General features: G+C 34.9%; 2 protein-coding genes across 4 annotated transcripts; one reads left to right on the plus strand and one right to left on the minus strand.

Annotated features, from left to right (window-relative positions):
- Positions 1-5,367: 5,367 nt before the first annotated feature.
- LOC123907441 (AT-rich interactive domain-containing protein 6-like) lies at positions 5,368-12,973 on the minus strand. Of its 3 annotated transcripts, XM_045957730.1 has the most exons (14): positions 12,676-12,896; positions 11,680-12,312; positions 11,199-11,562; positions 11,049-11,088; positions 10,259-10,311; positions 8,952-8,997; positions 8,275-8,367; positions 7,456-7,563; positions 7,299-7,350; positions 7,136-7,211; positions 6,855-6,921; positions 6,719-6,769; positions 6,000-6,092; positions 5,368-5,900 (listed from the first exon to the last, which is right to left on the minus strand). In XM_045957730.1, exons 2-14 carry the CDS (start codon positions 12,272-12,274, stop codon positions 5,799-5,801), a joined length of 1,740 nt encoding a protein of 579 aa, XP_045813686.1. In that variant the 5' UTR covers positions 12,275-12,312; positions 12,676-12,896; the 3' UTR covers positions 5,368-5,798. The 3 variants fall into 3 exon arrangements, with proteins under 3 accessions (XP_045813686.1, XP_045813685.1, XP_045813684.1); XM_045957729.1 differs by having other exon boundaries at positions 11,199-12,312; positions 12,676-12,973; XM_045957728.1 differs by having other exon boundaries at positions 11,199-12,321; positions 12,676-12,895.
- Positions 12,974-21,415: 8,442 nt separating this feature from the next.
- Positions 21,416-23,092, plus strand: LOC123904242. The gene is made up of 2 exons (XM_045953927.1): positions 21,416-22,085; positions 22,173-23,092. Exons 1-2 carry the CDS (start codon positions 21,416-21,418, stop codon positions 23,090-23,092), a joined length of 1,590 nt encoding a protein of 529 aa, XP_045809883.1.
- The last annotated feature ends 248 nt before the right edge of the window (positions 23,093-23,340 follow it).

Here is a 23,340-nt window from a genome sequence, read left to right on the forward strand (position 1 = left end):
CAATCTGGCCACCACTAACTACTATTACTATTTACAACTAACACCCTGACCACTGAAAACCACCATCGATCACCATTCACCACCAAGACTACCACACTAGCTACTACTTCGACCACTAGAAACCACCACTCCGACAATACTTGGTCACCACATCGGCTAACACTCTGATCACTATTTCGACCATTGAAAACCACCACTCTAACCACAACCACCAAACACTTCGATACAACTTTCAACCTCTATTTTTAAAATTACAACTAAATAAATATAGGATCTCGCTAATGAGTGCCCCCGGGGCACTCTTTAAGCATTCCATTAAAAGAAACTTTTTATTCAAAAAATTAAACACTCCAATTTTCAATGCGTTGACTTCACGCATTTCCATAAAAATTCTATAAAAAACTTACTATTTAAGGGCTTAAAGAGTGCCCGGGGGCACTATTTAGTATTTGCCATAAATATATTATATATTTTAACTATTTTACAAATCTAATAGTAATTGTTTCGATTATAAGATATCTTTATGATGAATATTTATTTTTATGTTAATTTTTTTTTTTTTGACAAAATGTTAAAATAAATTTTAGTTTGTGAAAACTTCATAACTTAAAACTATAAATGATTTTGGTTTATAAAAATTTTAAAACTCAAAACAGAAACTGATTTTGAAAATTTGAAGACATAAAACTGAAAACCACCTTAAACAAGGCCTTAGATCAATAGTGTTGCACTGTTGCCTCCCTTAGAGGATGACTAATCAAGTGATTGAATTTAAACGGTTAATAAACTTTGATTAAGGTCGAATAATCGAGTTCAAATTTATCTCTAATTAGAATAATAATTGTTCAGACTTTACTTACTGTTTCTTATTTAAATTATAAGGTTTCATTTCCACCGATCCGGGGCGGTTAAAAAAAAAATAATATAAAAAAATAATGCCCCACTTCTGATGTCAAGAATAATCTCCCCTTGTAATTCTTTTGGCTTAGATAAGCCAAAAATATGATTGTTGTCTTAGATTTCTTTTGGGTACAGATTGTGTTGGATGTTAAAACCAGCTTTAAAACCTTCAAACATGATACATTTGGATTTGGATCCTCTCAATAGCCAACTAAGAAGAAAAAACCACTCAGCCATAGCCACTCTTCCATTGTAATGTTCACTTAAGATCTTTAAAATACAACAAAAAAATTAAAATAACATATCTAAATTGAAGAAACAATATATTACAATCCAAAAATTTGTCTTCAGAGAATATATACACAGAAAAAGGAATGACTTAAATCATTCCAAAAACAAAATAAAAGGAAAAAAAAAAACACAAACTCATACTAATAATTCTAGGAGAACACAAAAAAAACAAAAACATATAACCAAGATAATCTAAGACTAGTGTACTATTTTTGTCCCAAACAAACAAAAAAATTCATGAATTTCTATCATGAATATGTACTCCAATTGGGTCTTGAATTTGATCAATGGAAGAAATAGATGTTCTTTTGATGAACTCCAAACAATCTGCAATAGCTTCTGCATAGAAAGAATTATTCCTACCATAAGATGAAACTCTACAATCACCTTGACCTTTCATTCTTTCAACCTTCATTAAACCATTTCTACTAACATTACTGTTGTTTCTTTTGAAACCACTTTTTCTGCAGAAAACTTTCTTCAACAACTGAAAAGCTTGTGCATGAGATAATTTCAACTTATCAAAGATTCTAAGAAAGAAGTTGACCCTTTTTCGTAGCCGCGAAAAGTATAATATTGTGATGTTTAGTCTAAATCCTCTGCATTTTCCATGGCAAGATGATGATGATGATCCTTTACTGCTACTGCTGCTGCTAACTCTGTTGTAGATCATTTGACTCATTTTTTTTGGCTTGTTTTGGTTTTTTAGGCTGAAAAAGCTTTGTTGTGTACAAATATATAATGTTGGAAGGTGACTTTTTGGATGGTGAGGTAATGATGAGTTTTGTAGTGTGAAGGAGAATGAAGGAAGAAGCTTGGAAATTTGTGGATTTGGACTGTTTTGGAAATTTGGACGGTTTAGTATTGTTAAAGGCAAAGGAGCTTGAGCATTTGAGGTGTATTATATGTGACCTGGATTAAACTTAAAAAACTTGAAGGTGTTTAAATACTAGTATTGAGAAATGAAAATATATTTATAAGTGCATGTGACCCTCGCTTTACGAGACAGTTTTGTAATGATTGAGTTAAGTTCATCTAGAGTTTTAAGATGATATTTGAGTTTGTTTAAGATTCATTTGACTACTTTATAACCCAATTTTGTAACGGTTGAGTTCGGCTCATCCCATGTTTTAAGATGGTATCAAAACCTATCAAACTTTGTTGAGTCGCCTAAGAACAGATCATCGTTATAGGGTCACCCGGGTTACGCTCTAGATGTCTATTCCTAGGATAAGATATTGTCTTATAAATGGGAATATTCCTCGCCTTACAAACCTCGATTTTGTAACAAAGAGAAAGAAATTGGTGGCACAAATTGATAAACCAAATAGCTCCTTAATTATTTATTGCATCAATGCAAAACTTGTTTCTTTAATTCAAATTTTAGTTCCTTAACTTGTATCCTTAAAACATAAGATTTGTGTCTTCAAGACACTAGTTAACATGACCCTCGGTTATTTTGCGACAACGAAGTTTAACAATAAATCATTGTAGCATATTGATGAACCTAAGAATAATATTATAAAGGGTCTTGCTAACCAGTGCCCCCGGGGCACTAGTTAAGGAACCAAAAGAAGAAATAAAATAAAAGTTGTGCATGGAAAACATCAAAATATAAACTTTTGTTGTATTGACTACACAATTTTCAAGTAAAACTTTCTAAATTTGAATCCTTAACAAGTGCCCCTGGGGCACTATTTAGCATTTGCCTATTATAAAGATAGGAAAGGGTGATAAACAAATAAACATGAAGGTGTTGAATCATTGATTGGTGTGGTAGGGCCATAAGGGGGCAAAGGAAAATGAGGAAAAGATAAAATGCCAAGGATTCTTTTTCAAAGTAGGTGACTAAAGTAGCAAAAGAATAGGAAGGAATAGGATAATCAGTAATCAAATTGGTTGAGTTGATTAGCTTATATTATAATCAACTTTTGTTAGTCTAACAAAGTTTGACTTCTGAATTGGCTTTTATGGTTGAGTGGCTGGTTTTCTTATTAGGAATGTGATTGTTGCATACAAATTTGTTTTATTGTTGCATATCTTTAATGATAATAACAAACTTTGAGGACTAATGGTCACTCAGATTTATGATGTCTTTAATTGCTACAGGTTTGTGTCTCAAAAGATCCACTAATCTTCCAAAAGGGTAGCTGATCCACAGTTTTCTTTGAAAATTATTGAGGTTGCCTTTAACACCTACTTTATAAACTAATACTACTAATTTATTGTCATTATTTGTTAATTTTGAAGTTTTAACTAAGATAGTGAAATGAATTGCTCTATATTTTTTTTCCCATTGATTAGCTCATCAAATCTCTCAAATTCATCATTTTCATTAGTTGTAGTTGTGTTGTGTTGTGTTTGTCTTATAAGTAGACAAGTAATGGTAATGCTTGCCTTGTTCCTCATGTTCTCTATAGCATCAAAGAGTGTTTTTAAGAGTGAGTGAGGTTTAAAGTAAATTTTGAAAAAGATGTTGAAACTTTTTACCATTATGCATAGTCCTATTTCTTTATAAATATTATTTTTCTACTTTTACTTGACCTCTTTTATCAGCACATGTGGTCTAGTAGTGAAGGCTCGGGATCTTGAAGTGTACTTTTCTTAAGGTCTCAAGTTCAAATCTTCGTGGTACCACTTCATGTATTGGGTCAGTTCATACAGAGCAAAACATTGGTTTCAATTTAGGCCCCCTATTAGTGGATGGTGAGATTGATGTCCTTCAAATTAATCGATTCTTGAGTTGGATATCGAGTCTTAAAAAAATTCAATAATTTTAAGGAATATTGACCAAGAAACATAAGTTAAATTTGTACAAGTTCATGATGAAACATGCAAGAAGATACCAAGTTAGATGAAGAAAGTTATCATGTGAACATTGGCCATCAAATCTGCATAACTACTGCCTTGTATTTCGGACAATTTTGCTGAATGTTTGTTTTGATGTCACAGTGCCTTGTATTGGACCTTACCTGTCTATACAACTTTTGTGTATATTTGTTAAAAGAAAAGCATAGCTTTGACTTCCACTTTTTGTAGCTATACTATTTCTTTTTTTGTAGGTAACCGGTTCCTAGCATTTTTAATTCCAAACTAACATGCAAATATTCATTGGAATGCTTGTGAACTGCTCAAACGTTTTCTAATTAGAAAAATTGGTTAAAATTAACCACAAAAATTGAATATAAAAGGAGAATAGTTGACCATCAAGAGTTTAAATATAAGCACTATATATATACAATGATGATTGATTTCACACTTGTGAAAACCAATTGATCTTATGAATTATATTTAGAATTCTTTTTTTATTTCTTTGTTTGTTTATATTATTATGTTCAACTACATATTTTACTTGTGGTTTAGAACATAAGATACGTCAACAAGAAAATCATCAATGAAAACCATTATTAGCCACTAAAAAAAAGTCAAGTATTAATTTGTTGAAGGTATCAAAAGTCATATAAATTAACTGGTAGATTATTGAATACGGGTAATAATAAAATAAAAACTGGAATTTGTCAATTTGTCATTTTTCTTCCCATGAGCATGGAACGAGTTAACAATAATATACTTTTGACGTATAAGCATATTATCCCTCACTCGTTTTACAACACTTCTATGAACATCACATATCTTTTCATTCCAACTTTTCTGAAGGATCAAAAGAATCTTAATGAAAAGGTTTCATTAATTCTTATTCAACTATTATGAGACAGGTAAACAAGTAGGATAAATACCTTCTACATCACCAGGAAAGAACAAAGCATTGATAACATCACAGCTCCAAGTTATACTATTATTAAGGATCAAACTGATTAACATGCCAAACAAGAAACAAAGGATGCATTAGAGTTGCGATTGTGAGATTATCTAAATTTTCCTTTAAAACATAATTCTTGAATGATCCCCTACAAACAATCTAAACAGTTTTAGCAAAAGAATTGTATTTCACCAACTCCTTCAATTGATGCTTGGACTCTTGGAGTTTGAAATGGATACACGTTTACTACTTATTTCCACAACATATCGAGATTGAACCTAGAGATGCCGTGAAAATTGAGGACGCCCTAATCTATATCTACTTATCATTTAACAAACTCAACATGTGAGATTTTATAACCAAACTGTCAACAAGTGGTTAACAACATTTAGCAATCCACTTTGGAGATGACCCTATCCAAGTTAATATCAATAATACAATTGATAACCAAAAAACAACCCCAATGTTTTACATTCTTTAACATTCAACTTTAGCCATCAAGAAAACACCGTTCTCATTGAGGATACTTACAATTTCTTGGATGCCTTGAGCTCAAGTGCTCCAAATTGATACTTGTTGCCAGCAATGTAATCTCAATAACTAACCAACTTGCCAATTTAATAACATTTCAACAATTACAGAATCCTAACTAGGCACATATTAACATTAACATGGTCAAATTGTAATGCTTGAGAAAATCATGTACGGCCATTTTTAATTAAATATCCCTAGCATCAAAATATATATTCTACACTAAGCTATAAATTGATGTTTTCTAGGTCAACTATCCTATAAGTAATGGCAAAGGAGATCTGTAACTTGTAAAAAAAACATCAACGAGCAACCACTATTCTGACTGTTCAAATGGAACACGAACAAACAATTGTCCATGCAGCGTTACCACAGCTGATGTCTGATGAGGATCAATTCTTGAGGGCAAACTCACAACCTGATTCATAAAATTATTTATTATATTAGACCAATTTGCCATTGTATTTCCAGAACAACAAAATAATAATGATGATTTAGAAAGAAGAAAAAAACTTGCCTTTTTGAATGGTGTAACACCCCAAGGATTATTGGGATGCTCTGGCTCACCACTTATGACCAAACGTCCCGCAGGGTCTGATTGGACACGGACCTGGTTTAGAAAAGTAGGCACGATTATCATCCTCAACAGTCAACACCATTTCAGCATTGTAAATTATGTTCTGAAAATCATAGTTCTTAGCATGCAAAGCAAAAGCTAATAAACAGACCATACAAAATAAAATGAATGTTAGAAAGAAAGAAAAAAAAAAGGTGGAATTGGTCCACTGAATCACTTTACTGAAGAAGTTAACATTGAACCTCTAATATATGTCAAACTATAATTTTTTATTAAAAAAAGTGGCATCGGTGAAATAATTATGTCAGGAGAACACAGCCCCGCATCTACAATTTTTCAAGGGTTCTAGTTCTACTCAATGTGCTAACATGTAAGCTCCCAATGAGTGATACCCTAATCATAGGAAATTTTGAATGGTGAACATTGCAATATTTGTATAAGTTTATTATATTGACAGGGGCTGCAATGCAAATTTACTATGAATATTTATTTGGCATCAACCAATTTACAAAATCAAGCAATCAATTGCCAGGGGCTCCACCATGAATTTTGCATAACTCAAAATAGCAACTCTCACAGGAAGGGGTAATCTAATAGTGAAAAAAGATAGCTTAATTATCATCATAATAATGAGGTAAAGCAATCAGAATGTGCAGTACCTCTTCCCGTAGAAGGCCAGGAACTAAAGCATATATCTCGAAACAATCTTTCTGCAAAAGGAAGTTATCATTGAGACCATTAACTACATATACAGCTCATATTATATTATTTTAAATACAAAGATTAAGCACTTACAGTTTTTTGTACATTGACTTTTACCCAATCAGCAGGAGGTCCAATGTCATCCACAGATGTTTCCAACCTAGCAGCCACAAATATCAATATCAGCATAGGCATGCAAGTAGTGAATGAAACAAAGTGACGAGGTAAGTAAATCTCAGTTTCTAAAAACAAAAAAGTAAAAACTCACTCATGGCTATAGAATGACAACACATTTCACCTTCTAAATGCACAAAAAAGTAAGCAAACACAACACACAGTAAAAGGGAGATAGAAAGGAGTAAACGTTTCTTAACTGTGGTCTTGATGGTTTACTGCGTGCTGCTTTGACTGCGTTATCCACATAAGATGGTTTCTTACGTTTAAGTATATCTGAGTCAATAAGATGAATGAGTCAATACTGAGAATAATCTAACATGGTATAATTAAATTTTATAGCACAAGGATGGAGGACCATACTGATGCTCTTCAGCTGCTTTTCACGCTTTTGCACAGACACAGAATTCCGATCCTAAGAAAAATAGAAGCATTGAAAAATAATGTGTAAGAAAACAGAAAATGAAAGGAAAAAAAAACTCAGAAGAATAAAAATAATAACTACAAAATCCCACCAGACCTTTATAATAGGGTCACTAACTTCACCATTGCCAAGAAGACGTTGTGAGTGCCAACCCCGCATAGCCTGCTCAGCAGCATATCTCCGGGCTCTACCTGATGCTATAGCCTAGATACAACCCATCATTTAAAAATGATCGTGAGACAAATAAGTATAGTGCTCACAGTAATAATGGCAGAGTCATAGTTTAACTCCTATCACAAAGACTACCGTAACTAAAGGAGCAAATTTACCGAATTGCAATAACCAATTTCAGGTATTGTTTAAGCAACTTTACATGAAATTTAACCCAGATAATAATTAGTTAAACTCCATGCAGTTAATACTACTATATGGGTAGGGAAGTGGAGCAAAATCGGTGGGCAAGAGATAACTCCTTGTGATTTAATTTCAAGAATGCATTAACTGGAAAATATGAATTCTACTTGGCTTAAAAACAGTCTACCCATAAAAGTGACGTTAACAACTAAAATTAGTTTAGATATAAAAGAAGCAATTTCAACCAATAAATAAACTAATAAAATTCTCTTAAACTGCAACAAATGATTTTGACAGACAATCAAAACGAGAATTGCAGTATTGACGTGTTAATGTCTGCAGTATATGTCTGCAGTCTATGCATGTCTGCTTTTCATAAATTTTGGGATGAAGTTGCTTTTTTTTCAAAAATTCTCCTCCCAATACAATATTCATTATAAGTTGTTTCAAATACAAAATGAGCTAATCAAACACATTCAGTTAATAAGATCATGGTGATGAGAATGCTCCTTATATAGTATCATTATTGTTTTACAGAAATCAAATACAAAATCACATTACCTGATTTTCAACATTCGCAGGCTCTGGAGGAGAAGCGATAGGCACATTCATCTCACCACCTTTTATGTTTTGCCTTTCGTAATCAAGAAGGGCCTAGAGTAATATTTCAGAAACAGCAACAATGAAATAAGTGTTAAACAGGTGAGGGTTACAGACTGCATCATTCTAAGGTACAATATCTGATACAGATTTCTTTAATTATAAATCATAATAAATGTATATCTTATGTAAGAGCGTGGTTAGAGACTAATATTAAGAATGGTTAAAGACAAATATTTGAAGCCAGCCATGGGAAAGGAACCAAACAGAAACTATAACCCCATGCCACAGTTAAGTATTGCATATATTAAGAGAAACTTTGGTGCTAGGCTACTGCACAAATGGGCATAAAATCTTCTCCAATAAGGTCTTCACTTGAATATTTATCATCTTACCAATCAGAGAAAAGTGTGGTAACACAAACTGTTCAAGCAGTTTGCGCAAATGCATGTGAATATATTATTGACATCAACAAAACACTCAGTTTGCGCAAATGCGTTCACGTGCAAACAAAACACTCAGTCATAAACTTCAAAAGAACATCAACAAGCATAATAAGAACTATCTTTGTAATTCTAAATGTAAAATTTTAAATAAAAGGTATAATTATAAGTTATAACTTATTAGTCAAGAATCACCTTCTCATAAAATCCCCGGAAAGTCCAGGAAACTGTGGTGCATGTCCTGCACAAGATGATAACAGAGGACAATATTAGTGATAGAAGAAATCTCTATCAAAGAGGGATTTGTATTATTTGATATAAAGAAATGGAAATAACAGAAAAGTAAGGAATGAATTCCCCAAACCAGAATCAATCTTGGCTCCAAGAAACTCAATTACAATCTTGCATAACCTTCTGTTACTACTCCTTACACCTTATAAAAAGAATTATTTCCACTACCCTTACTCAGTAACTAACTCATAACAGAATTATTTCCACTACCCTCTCTCTGTAACTAACTCTAACAGCATTATTTCCACTACCCTATCTCTGTAACTAACTTTAACAGAATTATTTCCACTACCCTCTCTCTATAACTAACTCCCTCCTTTCCCACATGTTGTCTCATGATGCTTTGGGCCTGGGCCTGCAGTAATAGACCCTAAGTGGGTTTGGGACCTTATCAATTAGTATGTTATTGAGAATAATGAATAATCAGGTTTATCCAAACAGCTCACAGAATCCAACAACACAATCCAACTCCCAGCCTAAACAAAAATTAAAAATATATATAAAAAAAAAAGATGCAACTCAAAAGGATCTGAGAAAAGGGATGAAGAAACACATGCAACTCGTCTCTTAAAAAAAACTGCTTCAAAGCTATGCAAATAAGCTTTTCTATCAATATGAAAAATTATCAACAAATAAGCCCCCATGACAGCTTTTTCCATTTACATAAAACTGTGACCAACACTTAAATTGCTCTAAAGAACCTTTCCGATACACACTATAATTGCAATGCGGTAAAAAAGAAGAGTGGCAAGAGTCCCACATTGGATATTGATACGGTCTGAACAATGGTTGTAAATGGGGGGGAACTTTCACCCTATGAGCTAGCTTTTGGAGTTAAATTAGGCACAAACCCAAATTCTAAGATGATTTCAAAGCTTATCATGGATCCATTGGGTCACTCGCAAATGTCCAATCCTACTACCTTCCCAGGGAGGGGGTGTCAAGAGTTTCAAATTGGATAGTGATATGACATGAACAAAAATGGTTATAAGAGGGGAAACCCTCACTCACTCCATATGCTAACTTTTGGAATCAAGTTAAGGCCTAAACCAAAATACTAAAAAACAGGTTAGGCACCGCACATAAAAAATTCGACGTCAAAGAATACTTAAAAAGAAACACAGCACACAAATGCAAATTGGAAATATAAGGAAACATGATTGTAGAGCCATGAACAATATCAAGACATGAAAGTACAAGTTGGTCCTTACTTTGGAGGTTTGAAAGACTCTCCCACTTGCCGCCACAACTTACATGAGGTTACCTATTCATAAATACAAGTCAATTAGGTATATATCCTAAAAACAATGAAAACAACCTATCTGAAATAAACAAATGGACAACCTAAAGTTCTACTAGTGCTAGTTTGGCTCAAGAAAGTGCCTAAAACTTCGCTCATCTAATGCAAAATTACTTGAACCTTAAGAGGTAAAAGAAAATTACGCAATGTTATAAGTTAAGTAGCCAAATTTACAAACTGTTAGGTGCCTTATTCATTTATTAATCAAACAAAAAAGATTTGAGGGTAATTAAGGGAGTAGAATATAGGGCAGGCTGGTACCATCCTTTCAGAGTTCCAGTAATTAAGAAAACCCACTATCTTCAATGCCTATGTTTTGAATGCAATTGTCATGAGAATTTATGATAATTGGAAAGTTAAAATCTCTATTACCTTCTCACACACTGAAGTGAGAATAAATACAATAAATTCCTTCTACAAGTTTAAAGTCTCTCCGCATATTTATATGTTGTGTGCGTTCACTTTATTTTACTTGCACATCTAAAAGTTGTCACCCTACTGATCACAGCTTATAATCCAGTGACAAGAAAAAGACTAAATTAAACGCCAAACAACTCATTCAGTGTACAAAAAAGTTTAACCATCAACCTCAATTTGAAATAACTATGGACCTCTAGTATATTTAATTGTATTTCCAAAAGCGGCTACATAAATTTATATGGAACATTAAGCAGAATAGAAAAAAAATAAAAAATGAATACCTTTTCATAGCCTCCCAATCTGATCACTGATCTCCATAACCTTATGTTCCACCAAATAAGCATTAGTCCAGAGCGAAACATTTTAGAATTCGGTGAATTTATGTCATATTCAAAGATGGCTAAAAGATTAAATCAACACATATAACTCACTTAAGGCAATTAAGTGTTTCTCCGTAAAATTTGGGAGGTTTGAAGTCCATGCCCCTCTCTCTAAAGAAGTTTTCAAGCTCCTTCATAAAAGCGGCTTGGTCCTCTTCCGTTCCCGGCTCATTACCATCATAATAATGATCAGGATCCAAGAAATACATGTTCTGCGGCGAATCCAGGACCCCGTTATCTGCAGGCTCAGCAGCTTGCTCTTCACCGGCCTTACTTTCATCTTCTAAAACATTCTTGCTTTCTGGCATTACATCAGCAGGGGGAGGTTGTGGTGCAATAGGATCGTTGTGACTTGACGGTATAGGTTCATTTGTATCAGAAGGGTCAGGTTGTGGTGTAGTAGGATTGTTATGACTTGCCGATATAGGTTCATTATCACAAGTTTGTGGTGCAATAGGATCCTTGTGACTTGACGGTATAGGTTCATTTGTATCAGAAGGGTCAGGTTGTGGTGTAGTAGGATTGTTATGACTTGACGATATAGGTTCATTATCACAAGTTTTACCATCAGCCGCTTCACAAACTCCAGGCTTCACCTCAACCTCCACCGCTGTCGTTTCAGCATCAGCATCACCATTTTGACATGCAGTATCATCATTCTCAACGCCATTATCACTCTGAAGAATTTTCTCGGCATCCACCTTCACATCCGAAGTATCTTCACCCTCAGTTGTAATCAAAATTTGAGTATCATCCTCAACCGGGACAGAGTGAAGGGTATCCTGAATATTTTCTTTTAAAATATCTTCTGCAACAACTTTTGGTTTCACGTTTTCATCCTCGGCAGCTAACTCCGCCTTCCCAATTTTAACATCATTCAACACATTCTCAACATTCATCGAAGGTTCCTCTACAACAACAGGTTGAACTTCAAGATGCATCTCTTGATCAAGGTACGAATCCAAACCAGCAAGATTATCAATAATCATCATATCATCATCTCTTAATTGTGGACTAGTTGAAACTTGGTTTGAACTTTCATTTTCAACAACATGCCCAGCTTCCTCCACACTAACAGCTGCGGGAACGCCCTCGACAGCTTCTTCCTTTTCTTTTGTATCACTCATTTGCAAATTTCAATCAAGCATGAAAACAAAACAACCTCCTACACCAACTTCATTATATTAATTCAACAAAAATATGAAGAAAAAAATGGAATCAACAACAAAAATATAAAAAACTTAACTTTATTCTCCACCACCAACCCACATAAAAAAAAAATCGCAAGAAAAAAGAAAAAAAAACTTTTCTACTCTGAACACTAAACCCTAGCCAGTAATAATAATCTAGTAATGAAACAGCCATGGGTTACTAACCCTAAAAAAACGTGCTTGTGAGATTCAAAAAGCTCAAAATTATGACTTTTTTATGGTTGATTAACTCGTTGAGGCGAAATTCAAAGTGAAAATTAAAATTGAACATTAAAGTAAAGTAAAATAATTAAAATTAGAAGAAACAATGTGCGTACTGAGATTTAACGATGAGGCTGCAGTGTGATCAGTGAAAACCCTAAATTGATGAAGAATTTGATAAGTTAAATTTGGAAAAACCCTAAATTGGTTTCTCCTTCTGTCTGAGGTTTGAAGGAATTTTCAGAAGAACGTAAATTTCTTGTTGAAGCGGCAGATTTTGATGCGCGTTTAATGCACGCGACACGTACCGCGTCGTTACGTTGAAGCAAAAACATTGCGGGGGAACTCGTACGACGTCGTTTCAATCTACGTTTTTTGTCACCCAAAAACAAAAGGGATGTCTAGTACACCTCCGCACCTCATTTTTTATTTTCGGTCATTTTAGAACTAAGTACTTTTCTAGAAAAAAGAAAAAAAAACACTTCAAATTTTTTTAAAAAATATTAATCCCTCCGAACATAAATATAAATAAAAAACACTTTAAATTTTGTTAACTATTATAAGCAAAACTTAATTATTTTCAAATTAATTAATATTACTATTCCTAATATACTCTTATTTAATTCTATTTTATTTTAGTCGTTTATTTCACTTTTACACTTTTGCAATTTTTAAATTGTTAATTTATTTAATGGTTGATTGATGATTTTGACGTTGAGCATATAGGGAGGATCACGGTTTGATTCTCACAACTGCGATTGGGAGGGGACTGTAATCACTTTATGTCAAAATTGACCTCCAAACCAGATTAGACGGTCGAGTAGATCGAATACTAGTGATGAAAACAAAACAAAAATGTCAAAATTAATTTTATACTTCAAAATTAATCAAACATTGTATATAAGATAAAAAATAGTTTAGTACCTTAAAAGTTTGTTATGTGTTGTTCTATTTAATATTTACTATATGTAAATCAAACAAACGCTTAATCACCGTGAAACTATTTGTTTCTTATTTTCTATATTAGTGACTAGAGGGAGTAAATAATAAAACCAAAAAAATAAATTTACTCAAAGAAAAATATTAAGTGCCTATTAAATTATAGGCTTAATTAATAAAATAGTCCCTTAAAGATATTTTTGGTTTCATATTGGTCCCTTAAAGAAAAAAAGTTCTGAATAGGTCCCTTAATGACATCTCCTTAATCAGTTTTTGTCTTTAAGAGACCATTTCACTAATTAAACCTAAATTATACTTCGTCTTTAAGAGACCATTTCACTAATTAAACCTAAATTATACTTCTAATCTTACTTTGCGTATTTTATTAGTAAGCGATTAGTATAGTACTACTTGTAATCTTTTATATTATAAGCTTGTATACACAAGCAAATCCTAAACCCTAATTTGTTTTCCCTATTTTCCCTCCATTTTATCTTGCAATTTTTATTGAAAAACAATACAATTTTGTCTTGACTAAGATTCGAACTCGCAACCCTTCAGTGTAAGGCAATATTTCCAACCACTATGACAAATATACCAATTGTGATTAAAATTATGTGCAATAATTGATAAGCACCATCAATTTTAAAAGTATATCATATCGAAATTATTGTTGACTATATTATTTATCACGAAATATTTTTATGTCTTTCTTGATCAATGATTTTTTTTCTACCGGAGCATAAATTTAGAGAATAATTATCATGTGAGATTTGGAAAGTTATTATCATGTGTGATTTGGAAAGTTATATATATATTCTCATACTATAACACCTTCAACAATATTGAAATCTATTAAAAAAAAAACATCTTTCACATCTCAATGTCTCATGTTAACAACTTCACCACAATTCGACTTAATTTACTCAGAGGTGTCTATAAACTTTCATTCTGTTTTATGATTTATTATCTTTATTCCTGAAATTGATATTTAAACAGGTCCTTTGAATCCCAATTATTTATCTGATCGGGAGAAGTTAGTTAATGAATTGCAAATTAGATATCGGACCTACTGTGTTGAGTTTTGTGTAACTGAAGTTAGTATAGTTCCAAATTTTTAAATAGATTTTTTTTACAGCAAAATTCTCAATTTTGCTAATGAAGTTGGTGTAGGAGGTTGTTTTGTTTTCATGCTTGATTGAAATTTGCAAATGAGTGATACAAAAGAAAAGGAAGAAGCTGTCGAGGGCGTTCCCGCTGCTGTTAGTGTGGAGGAAGCTGGGCATGTTGTTGAAAATGAAAGTTCAAACCAAGTTTCAACTAGTCCACAATTAAGAGATGATGATATGATGATTATTGATAATCTTGCTGGTTTGGATTCGTACCTTGATCAAGAGATGCATCTTGAAGTTCAACCTGTTGTTGTAGAGGAACCTTCGATGAATGTTGAGAATGTGTTGAATGATGTTAATAGATTTTTTTTACAGCAAAATTCTCAATTATTTATATTTAATTTTATTTTATATGTTATTTTTATTAAAATTATGATACCGGGTATTGATATCAGGATTTTTACACACGATACAATTTTGCATTTAGTGACAAGTCACAATGATCATGTTACAGCAAATCTCTTTACATCTGGTAATGGAAGTGACAAGTCACAATGTTTTGATGAAATAAAGATGTATTATGACTGTAGATATTTGTCGATGTGAAGCTACTTGAAGAATATTTTCTTTCGATATACACTATAGAGAGCCTACAGTTGAGCGGCTTAATTATCATCCTGAAGATGAGCACACTATTTTATTTGAAGATAACGAGCGTATTGAAGACGTTCTAAACAAACTAAAGAATCACACATAATTTTTTTTGGCATGGATGGATGCAAACAAGAAATTTTCAGAGGCAAAAAATTTAACATATAGTCAATTCCCAATTAAGTTTGTGTGGAAAGAAAATTTGCATCAGTGGGCTACAAGACAAAGAGGTTTTTCAATTGGAAGAGTTCACTTTGCACCACCTGGTGCGGGTGAAAGGTTTTATTTGAGGACGTTGTTAAACTACGTCAAATGTCCTACTTCTTTTGGTGAATTAAAAACAGTGGATAATTTCAAATATGATAGTTTCAAGGAAGCCTGTTTTGCAAGGGGTTTGCTGGATGATGATAAGGAGTATATAGAGGCAATGAAAAAGACAAGTCACTGAGGTTCAGGGACTTTTTTAAGGATAATGTTTGCAACATTATGGTGTCAGATCAGCTGACCAGGCTAGAAATAGTTTGGACAAGTACTTCACATCTTTTGATTGATGACATTTTGCACAAACAGAGACGCTTGTTTGGTGCTTCAGGTGTAAAATATTTTCACCTATTTCTATAAAACCATACTTATTAGTTGTTTATTTTTTTACTCATGTAACCTTGCTTATATCACTTTTAAATTATTTATTATGCAGTTTATTAAATTGTAGTTTTTTAAAATTGGAAAAAGAATTTTGTAAAAATAAAAGGAAAAAGAATTGATATTTTTTTATAAATACCCTTTAGTTTTACGTTAATGTATCCAAGCATAAATCAATTCTGTTTAACTCACTTTTAACCAAAATCAAATCTATCAAACTCAATTCTACTAAATCAATTTTTTTTTTTTGCAATACAACCAAACACAACCATAGTAATGTCACTAATCACATTCATTATTTTGATTTTAACATTGCAGATTTAATATTAACCGATGATCAATTGATACAATATGCACTGGCAGTTATTGAGATGATGTTACGTAGTTTTGGGAAGAGTTTAAAAGATTATCTTCCAATGCCTAGAGCAGACACATCATTAGTTCCTGATATACAAAATAGTTTAATACACGACGAATTGAATTATAACAGACAATCATTAGCTGAGGAGAAGTTAGATTGATGTTAACTATGACTTCAGAGCAACATAAAGTATATGACACAATCATGACAAGAGTTAACGAAAACAAACCTGGTTTTTTTTTTCTTTATGTTTATGGCGGTACAAAGAAGACATTTATTTGGAGGGTCGTGTCAGCCGCATTACGCTCAAAAGGTGAGATAGTTTTAACAGTTGCCTCAAGTGGGATCGTTGCATTGCTAATACCTGGCGGTAGAACAGCACATTCAAGGTTTTGTATTCCTCTAAATGTTGACGAATTTTCAACATGTACCATAGTTCCTAAAAGATATTCTCATTATATAGGATGAAGCACCAATGATGCACAAACATTGTTTCGAAGCTGTTGATTGAATTTTAAAAGATATTCTCATGTCTGTTGAAGAAAAAAATAAACACATTCCCTTCGTTGGAAAAGTTGTTGTTTTTGTCGGAGGTTTTAGACAAATTCTACCAGTAATACACAAAGGCACAAGGCCAGAAATTGTTCATGCTACTATTAATTCTTAGGTTCTTTGGAATTTTTGTGAAGTTTTAACATTGAGTAAAAACATGAGGTTTCTTGGTGGTGCTTCGAGTGCAGACGTTGAACAAAGAAGATTATTTTTTGAATGGATTTTGAGTGTTGACGATGGAGAAATTGGAGATGACAACGACGATGATTTAGAACTTGACATTCCATCAGATTTATTGATTCCAAATTCAGGTGATCCTCTTGCTTCTATTGTTGAAAGGACCTATCCCCATGATCAGTACATTTTGGCACATATTTTATGGCTTTGTACTTTGACATATTGGAAGCTTTTCTACCCTAATATTAACTTTTTACCATGTTTCTAAACTTTGGGTCATAATTGAGCTCTAATGTATTTCTTTATTGTTGGTGTTGTATGGTTGGCTTCATTTTGCTAAAACATGTGATCTTTCCTGATGTGGAACTACATGCTTCCACCATCCAGTATAAGCAAGATGTTCGGTACAATGCTTCAACATTGGATACCACATCCAGTAGGCCGGGCCTGTGTATGTTGAGATCTCGCGCCTAAGTTCTAAATATGGAATCCACAATAAATGTTCGTTTGTGATAAGGAGCGTTGTCACACATAATTATTAATGGATCTCGTGATCAAGTGTTGCTTGTTAATCAGATCTTCAAGTTAAGGAAACAAAACATTTTAATTGAAGATTATTCCTTGAAGGAACCATTAATCATGCTGAGCTATTGAAGCCTAATTGAAGACCTAGCCTGAGCTCGTGAAGTTTATTTAAAGAAGGTTGACTCCATTGTTCAATTCACTGAAACCAGATTTGAGTCTTACAAAGCGTGAGTTTAGGTTTTAGTACTGTGTCTATTGTGTTCTAAGTCTTGTGTTGATTTCCCACTAGACTAGGAACTGAGCGTTTGTGCATTGTAATATCTCTGGAGCTTCTAAGCAAGGAGATAGTGTGTGTATACAATTCCAAAGCTTTTAAGTAAGGAATTCGTGTGTGTTTTATGAAGTGTGTCTTCACCTATTGAATCTAGAAGTGTACGATCACAGTGGCTGTGATCAAGAGGAGGTGAGTGGAGGTTCTCATACCTAGGTGTGTCTTAGGTAGGATATAGCACGGGTGGTGATTAGGTGAGAAGTCATAAACGGGAGGTTTATTGAGGGCTTCAAACTAATACTATCATAGTGGATTCACTCCTGGATTGGTATCCCCCAGAGTAGGCTTATGCTGAACTGGGTTAACAAATCACTGTGTTAATTTACTTTCAGTTTATTTAGATTATTATTCCTTGTGTATGCGCTGTTGGATGTTGGATCATTGATTCACACATTAAAAGTATACTATAGTGGTGAAGCGTTGAGTACAACATCTTAATACTAGTGTGCCAGAATTTCAATTGGTATCAGAGCAGGCACCCTGCTCGAATCTCAGGGTGAGCTTCAGGGACGGAAATTTCTGGTGAGATGGACAAGGAAGGAGGAACGGTTTCTAAACCACCACTGCTAACTGGGCCTGAGAACTATGACTACTGGAAAGCTAAGATGATGGTGTTTCTTAAATCCATTGATAGCAGAACATGGAAAGCTGTAGAAAATGGATGGGAACCTCCTATGGTCATTGATAAGGATGGAAAGATAACAGGTGAAATCAAGCCTAATAAAGACTATTCCAAAGACGAGGATGACCTAGCTCTGGGAAATTCAAAAGCCTTGAATGCCATATTCAATGGGGTGGACATTAACATGTTCAGACTTGTTAAACGATGCACTGTAGCCAAACAGGCGTGGGAAATACTCAGGAAAGCACATGAAGGAACCAACAAGGTAAAGCTGTCCAAACTTCAGATGCTTCGCACAAATTTTGAAAATCTGAGTATGAAGGAAGAAGAGACTATTCATGACTTTCACATGAATATTTTAGAATTTGCAAATTCATTTGATGCTTTGGGAGAACCCATATCAGATGAAAAGCTGGTGAGCAAAATTCTCAGATCTCTACCTAAGAGGTTTGACATGAAAGTAATAGCAATAGAAGAATCTCAGGATCTGGCCAACATTCAAGTGGATGAACTAATAGGCTCACTTCAAACCTATGAGATGAGCATAAACCAAAGAAAAGATAAGAAAAACAAAAGTTTGGCTTTTACTTCTAATACTGCAGAAGATGATGAGATAGATATGGAGAGTGATGAAAGTTTATCTGAAGCCATGGTGTTACTTGGAAGACAGTTCAACCGTATCATGAAGAGGATGGATAAAAGAAATAAATTCAATGGTCCAAACACCAAATCTGACCTCAACAATAAGTTCAATGGTCCAAGCACCAAATCTGACTTCAACAAACCTGTATCTAGTCAAAGGAGGACCAGAAGTGATGATAAAAGTACTTCATCTAGAGGAGTTCAGTGTCATGAGTGCGAAGGATTTGGTCATATCAAATCTGAATGCCCTACTTTTCTGAAGAAGAAGAAGAGTCTTGCTGTTACTTGGTCAGATGAGGATGATTCAGAAGAAGATGAAGGTGAATCTGCTAAACTTGTCAATGCATTGACAGGTGTCTATGAATCTGATGTTGAATCATGCGATGAAACATCATATGAAGAACTTCTGGCTACCTATAAGGACTTATTCATCAGGAGCAATGAATTCTGCAAAGCCTTGGAAAAACAAAAGGAGACAAATTGTCAACTTCAGGCCGAGAAGAATGAATGTCTGGATATAATTAAGACTCTCAACAAAGAGATTGAAAAGCTGAATGAAGACTTGGAGCATGCTAGAAAACAAGTCAGGGTCTTTGCATCAGGAGAAGAAAAGTTTCAAGCCATGCTTCTAAAACAAAGTGCTGGTAAGAAACCTATTGGTTTTGATTACGAGATAGTGGATCAAGAAATGGGTTACAACAAAGCTACAATCACTACCCCCATTGATAAAACTTTTCCTGTTAGTGGTGGGTTACTACCTCCTCATCCTCCCACACATCAGGGAACTGACACATGGTTAAAACCTAAGCAGCATGTCCAGGCTAACTCGATGGCTCAACACCCGCCTCACCATCAATACAACAGGTCAAGATCTAGGACTAAAAGAAGGAATTGGAGGTGTCATTATTGTGGTAGGAAAGGGCACATTAGACCTTATTGCTACAAACTGTACGGCTATCCACATAATTCACGGCCACTTGAACCCAAATCTGAGAACGTGAATGTCAAGAAAGAGTGGAAGAAGAAGGAAGATGGTGTAAGCCTGATAGCTCATACATCACTGCGGGCATCATCTAGACAAGATTGGTATTTTGACAGTGGATGCTCTAGACACATGACTGGAGTGGAAGGGTATCTAGCCAACCTAAGGTCCTATGCCACAAGCTTTGTAACATTTGGAGATGGAGCTAAGGGAGAAATAAAAGGAATTGGAAACCTAATTGATAATGGGTTACCAAACTTAGACAATGTTCTGTTAGTAAAAGGACTTACAGCAAATTTGATTAACATCAGTCAACTATGTGACCAAGGCATGAAGGTGAACTTCACACAATCAGAATGTCTTGTTACAGATGAAGAAGGAAAACTGATAATGAAGGGAGTAAGGTCCAAAGACAATTGTTACTTGTGGGTATCTGAAGAAGGAAATTATATGTCTACCTGCCTCATAAGCAAAAATGAGGAAGTCAAACTCTGGCATCAAAAGTTGGGTCATCTACACTTGAGAGGAATGAAAAAGGCCATAGCTGAAGAAGCAATCAGAGGATTACCCAAGCTAAAGATAGACGAAGGAACAATATGTGGAGAATGTCAGATAGGCAAACAAACCAAGGTGGCGCACCCAAGGCTTCAACATCAATCTACTACCAGAACACTTGAATTGTTACACATGGATTTGATGGGACCTATGCAGACTGAAAGTCTTGGAGGAAAAAGGTATGCTTTTGTTATGGTGGATGATTTCTCTAGATTTACATGGATAGACTTCCTTAGAGAAAAATCAGATAGTTTTGAAACATTTAGAAACTTATGTGTACAACTTCAAAGAGAAAAGGGGTCTGTCATTATAAGGGTCAGAAGTGATCATGGAAAGGAATTTGAGAATAGCAAATTCTATGATTTCTGTGCAGCAGAAGGTATCCAACATGAATTCTCTGCTCCCATAACACCACAACAAAATGGTGTAGTAGAGAGAAAGAATAGAACCATTCAAGAGTCTGCTAGGGTAATGCTTCATGCCAAGGGTCTTCCATATCAGTTCTGGGCAGAGGCTATGAGTACAGCCTGCTACATACACAACCGTGTAACACTCAAAAAGGGAACATCTGCAACCTTGTATGAATTATGGAAGGGAAGAAAACCAACTGTGAAACACTTTCACATTTTTGGGAGTAAATGCTACATTCTTGCTGACAGAGAACCAAGACGAAAACTTGATCCTAAAAGTGAAGAAGGTATATTTCTGGGATATTCCTTGAATAGCAGAGCCTACAGGGTCTATAACACAAAAACCAAAGTCATTATGGAAACGATCAATGTTGTGATTGATGATGCACCATCCACTCAACCATCGGATGTGGAAACAGATGTTGAACCATCCTCTATACCAACTGATGCTGAGAAGGATGTTGAAGCATCCAAAGGAGGATCTAGCCCACATGCTAACACTGCCACTGGGTCGTTTGGCAGTGGATCTAATACTGAAGCTTCCACTGAAGAGGAAGTAAACAAAGAAAGTACCCCTGAAGATGTGGCTGATTCTGAGCCAGAGAATGAAGCTGGTGAGGACTCTGAGAAAACCACCAATGAAGAACAGGACATAGTGGATGTTGATGAAGTCCCCTCTGAAGAAGATCTGCAACCTCCACCCACTCAAAAAGGTATTGGGAGAAGACTAAGAAGCAGAACCACTACACCTGCACCTGCTGTTACCACTACCCCTGTTGTCATCAAGAAAACAAAGGACACTACTCTGAAACCTGTCAAGTATGGTCCTAAGAAAGGATGGAGCAAGCCTATACCTCCTCCTGAAAAGAATAAGGGTGTGCTGAAAAGGAAGAGTGCACCATCAAGTGACTCTGAATTTGAAGCTGAAAAGGATGACTCAAGCATCAAGCCTCCTGCTAAGAAGGCTATGTCTGCTAAGAAGGCCATGCCTCAATCTGTTGCTCCTGACATTGAAGACTTTCCTTGTGACAATGTTTCATTTCATCTTCCATCTTATGCTCAACGATGGGGAATCATTTGCAAAAGAAGATTGGCTCTGGAAAGGGAACTAGGCAAAGATATTCTGGAATGTGAAGAGATTGTGAGTTTGATCAATGATGCTGGATTGATCAAAACTGTGTGGGGCTTAGGCTCCTGCTATGAAAAGCTGGTTAGGGAGTTTGTTGTCAACATCCCTATAGGTTGTGACAATCCATTGGACAAAGAATTTCAGAAGGTATATGTTCGAGGAAAATGTGTGACATTTTCTCCAAGTGTGATCAACAAGGTGCTGGGTAATGCTGATGATCCTCACCCTGACATAGATGTATCTGACAATGTGGTCTGCAAAACTATCACAGCTGAAAAGGTGAAAACCTGGCCCAAGAAGGCGAAGGTACCTGCTGTCAAGCTAACCCAAAAGTATGCCATCTTGAATCGTATTGCATCTGTCAACTGGGTTCCTACAACACATGCATCTGATATTGCAACAAATCTGGGTAAGCTCATTTATATGATTGGTACTGGCACTAAGTTTAATGCTGGTCTATACATTTTCAATCAAGTTGTGCAGCATGCTAAGACCTCTGTCACCAAGCAACCCATTGCATTTCCAACTTTGATCTGTGATATCATCTTGTCCCAACATCCTAATATAAGGCACGAGGATGAGTCTGCTAAGAAAAGGGCAACTCCTCTGGCCATTCATCAGAAGCTGTTCAGTAAACAGCATGCTCCAGATATTGCTGGACCATCAAATGCTGCTGCTGACACTCCTATGACAAGGAAGGAGATGATTGCTATGCTGGAAGCAAACTGTAAGGAGCTAGATGAAAAGAAGTTGCAGTTTGAAAGGATGATACATGCTCTCAGGGTTGAAGAGGCTGCAGCTCAAGCAGCTGATGCAGGTGATGATGGTTCTAGTGGTGAAGAAGAAGCTGACTCAGATGCTGAAGGAGAAGAAAGTGATTCCTCCCCAAGTGCTTCTGTTTAATTCTGATGTGTCTTTATTTGGATTTTTGTTTTGCATGTCTGTGGGCTGAGCCCTGATTTTAGCACCTAGTGTGCATGGTTTGTAATATTTTGTCTGCACTTTCTGTTCTGCTACTATCTGCACTGCTCTTGGATACTATTTTATGCAGTTCCCATTTTGTCTATTTTGTGGCTAAAAAGGGGGAGTAGTTATATGCCATAATAGGTTGCTGAGGCCTTGATGTGCCACCAGATGCTGGAACATCTGAA

This window comes from Trifolium pratense, linkage group LG2 (genome assembly GCF_020283565.1).
Source record: "Trifolium pratense cultivar HEN17-A07 linkage group LG2, ARS_RC_1.1, whole genome shotgun sequence".
Lineage (NCBI taxonomy): Eukaryota > Viridiplantae > Streptophyta > Magnoliopsida > Fabales > Fabaceae > Trifolium > Trifolium pratense.

What these genes read in the sequence shown, in the direction of transcription:
- LOC123904242 (XM_045953927.1), top strand. Translation starts at nt 21,416, where the DNA reads ATGGAAACGATCAATGTTGTGATTGATGATGCACCATCCACTCAACCA. An exon ending in TGACATTGAAGACTTTCCTT is followed by an intron (nt 22,086 to 22,172) that starts GTGACAATGTTT and finishes AAAGGGAACTAG; the next exon opens with GCAAAGATATTCTGGAATGT.
- LOC123907441 (XM_045957729.1), bottom strand. Translation starts at nt 12,274, where the DNA reads ATGAGTGATACAAAAGAAAAGGAAGAAGCTGTCGAGGGCGTTCCCGCA. An exon ending in GAGTCTTTCAAACCTCCAAA is followed by an intron (nt 8,998 to 10,258) that starts GTAAGGACCAAC and finishes CATCTTGTGCAG; the next exon opens with GACATGCACCACAGTTTCCT. An exon ending in AAGTCAATGTACAAAAAACT is followed by an intron (nt 6,770 to 6,854) that starts GTAAGTGCTTAA and finishes TTCCTTTTGCAG; the next exon opens with AAAGATTGTTTCGAGATATA.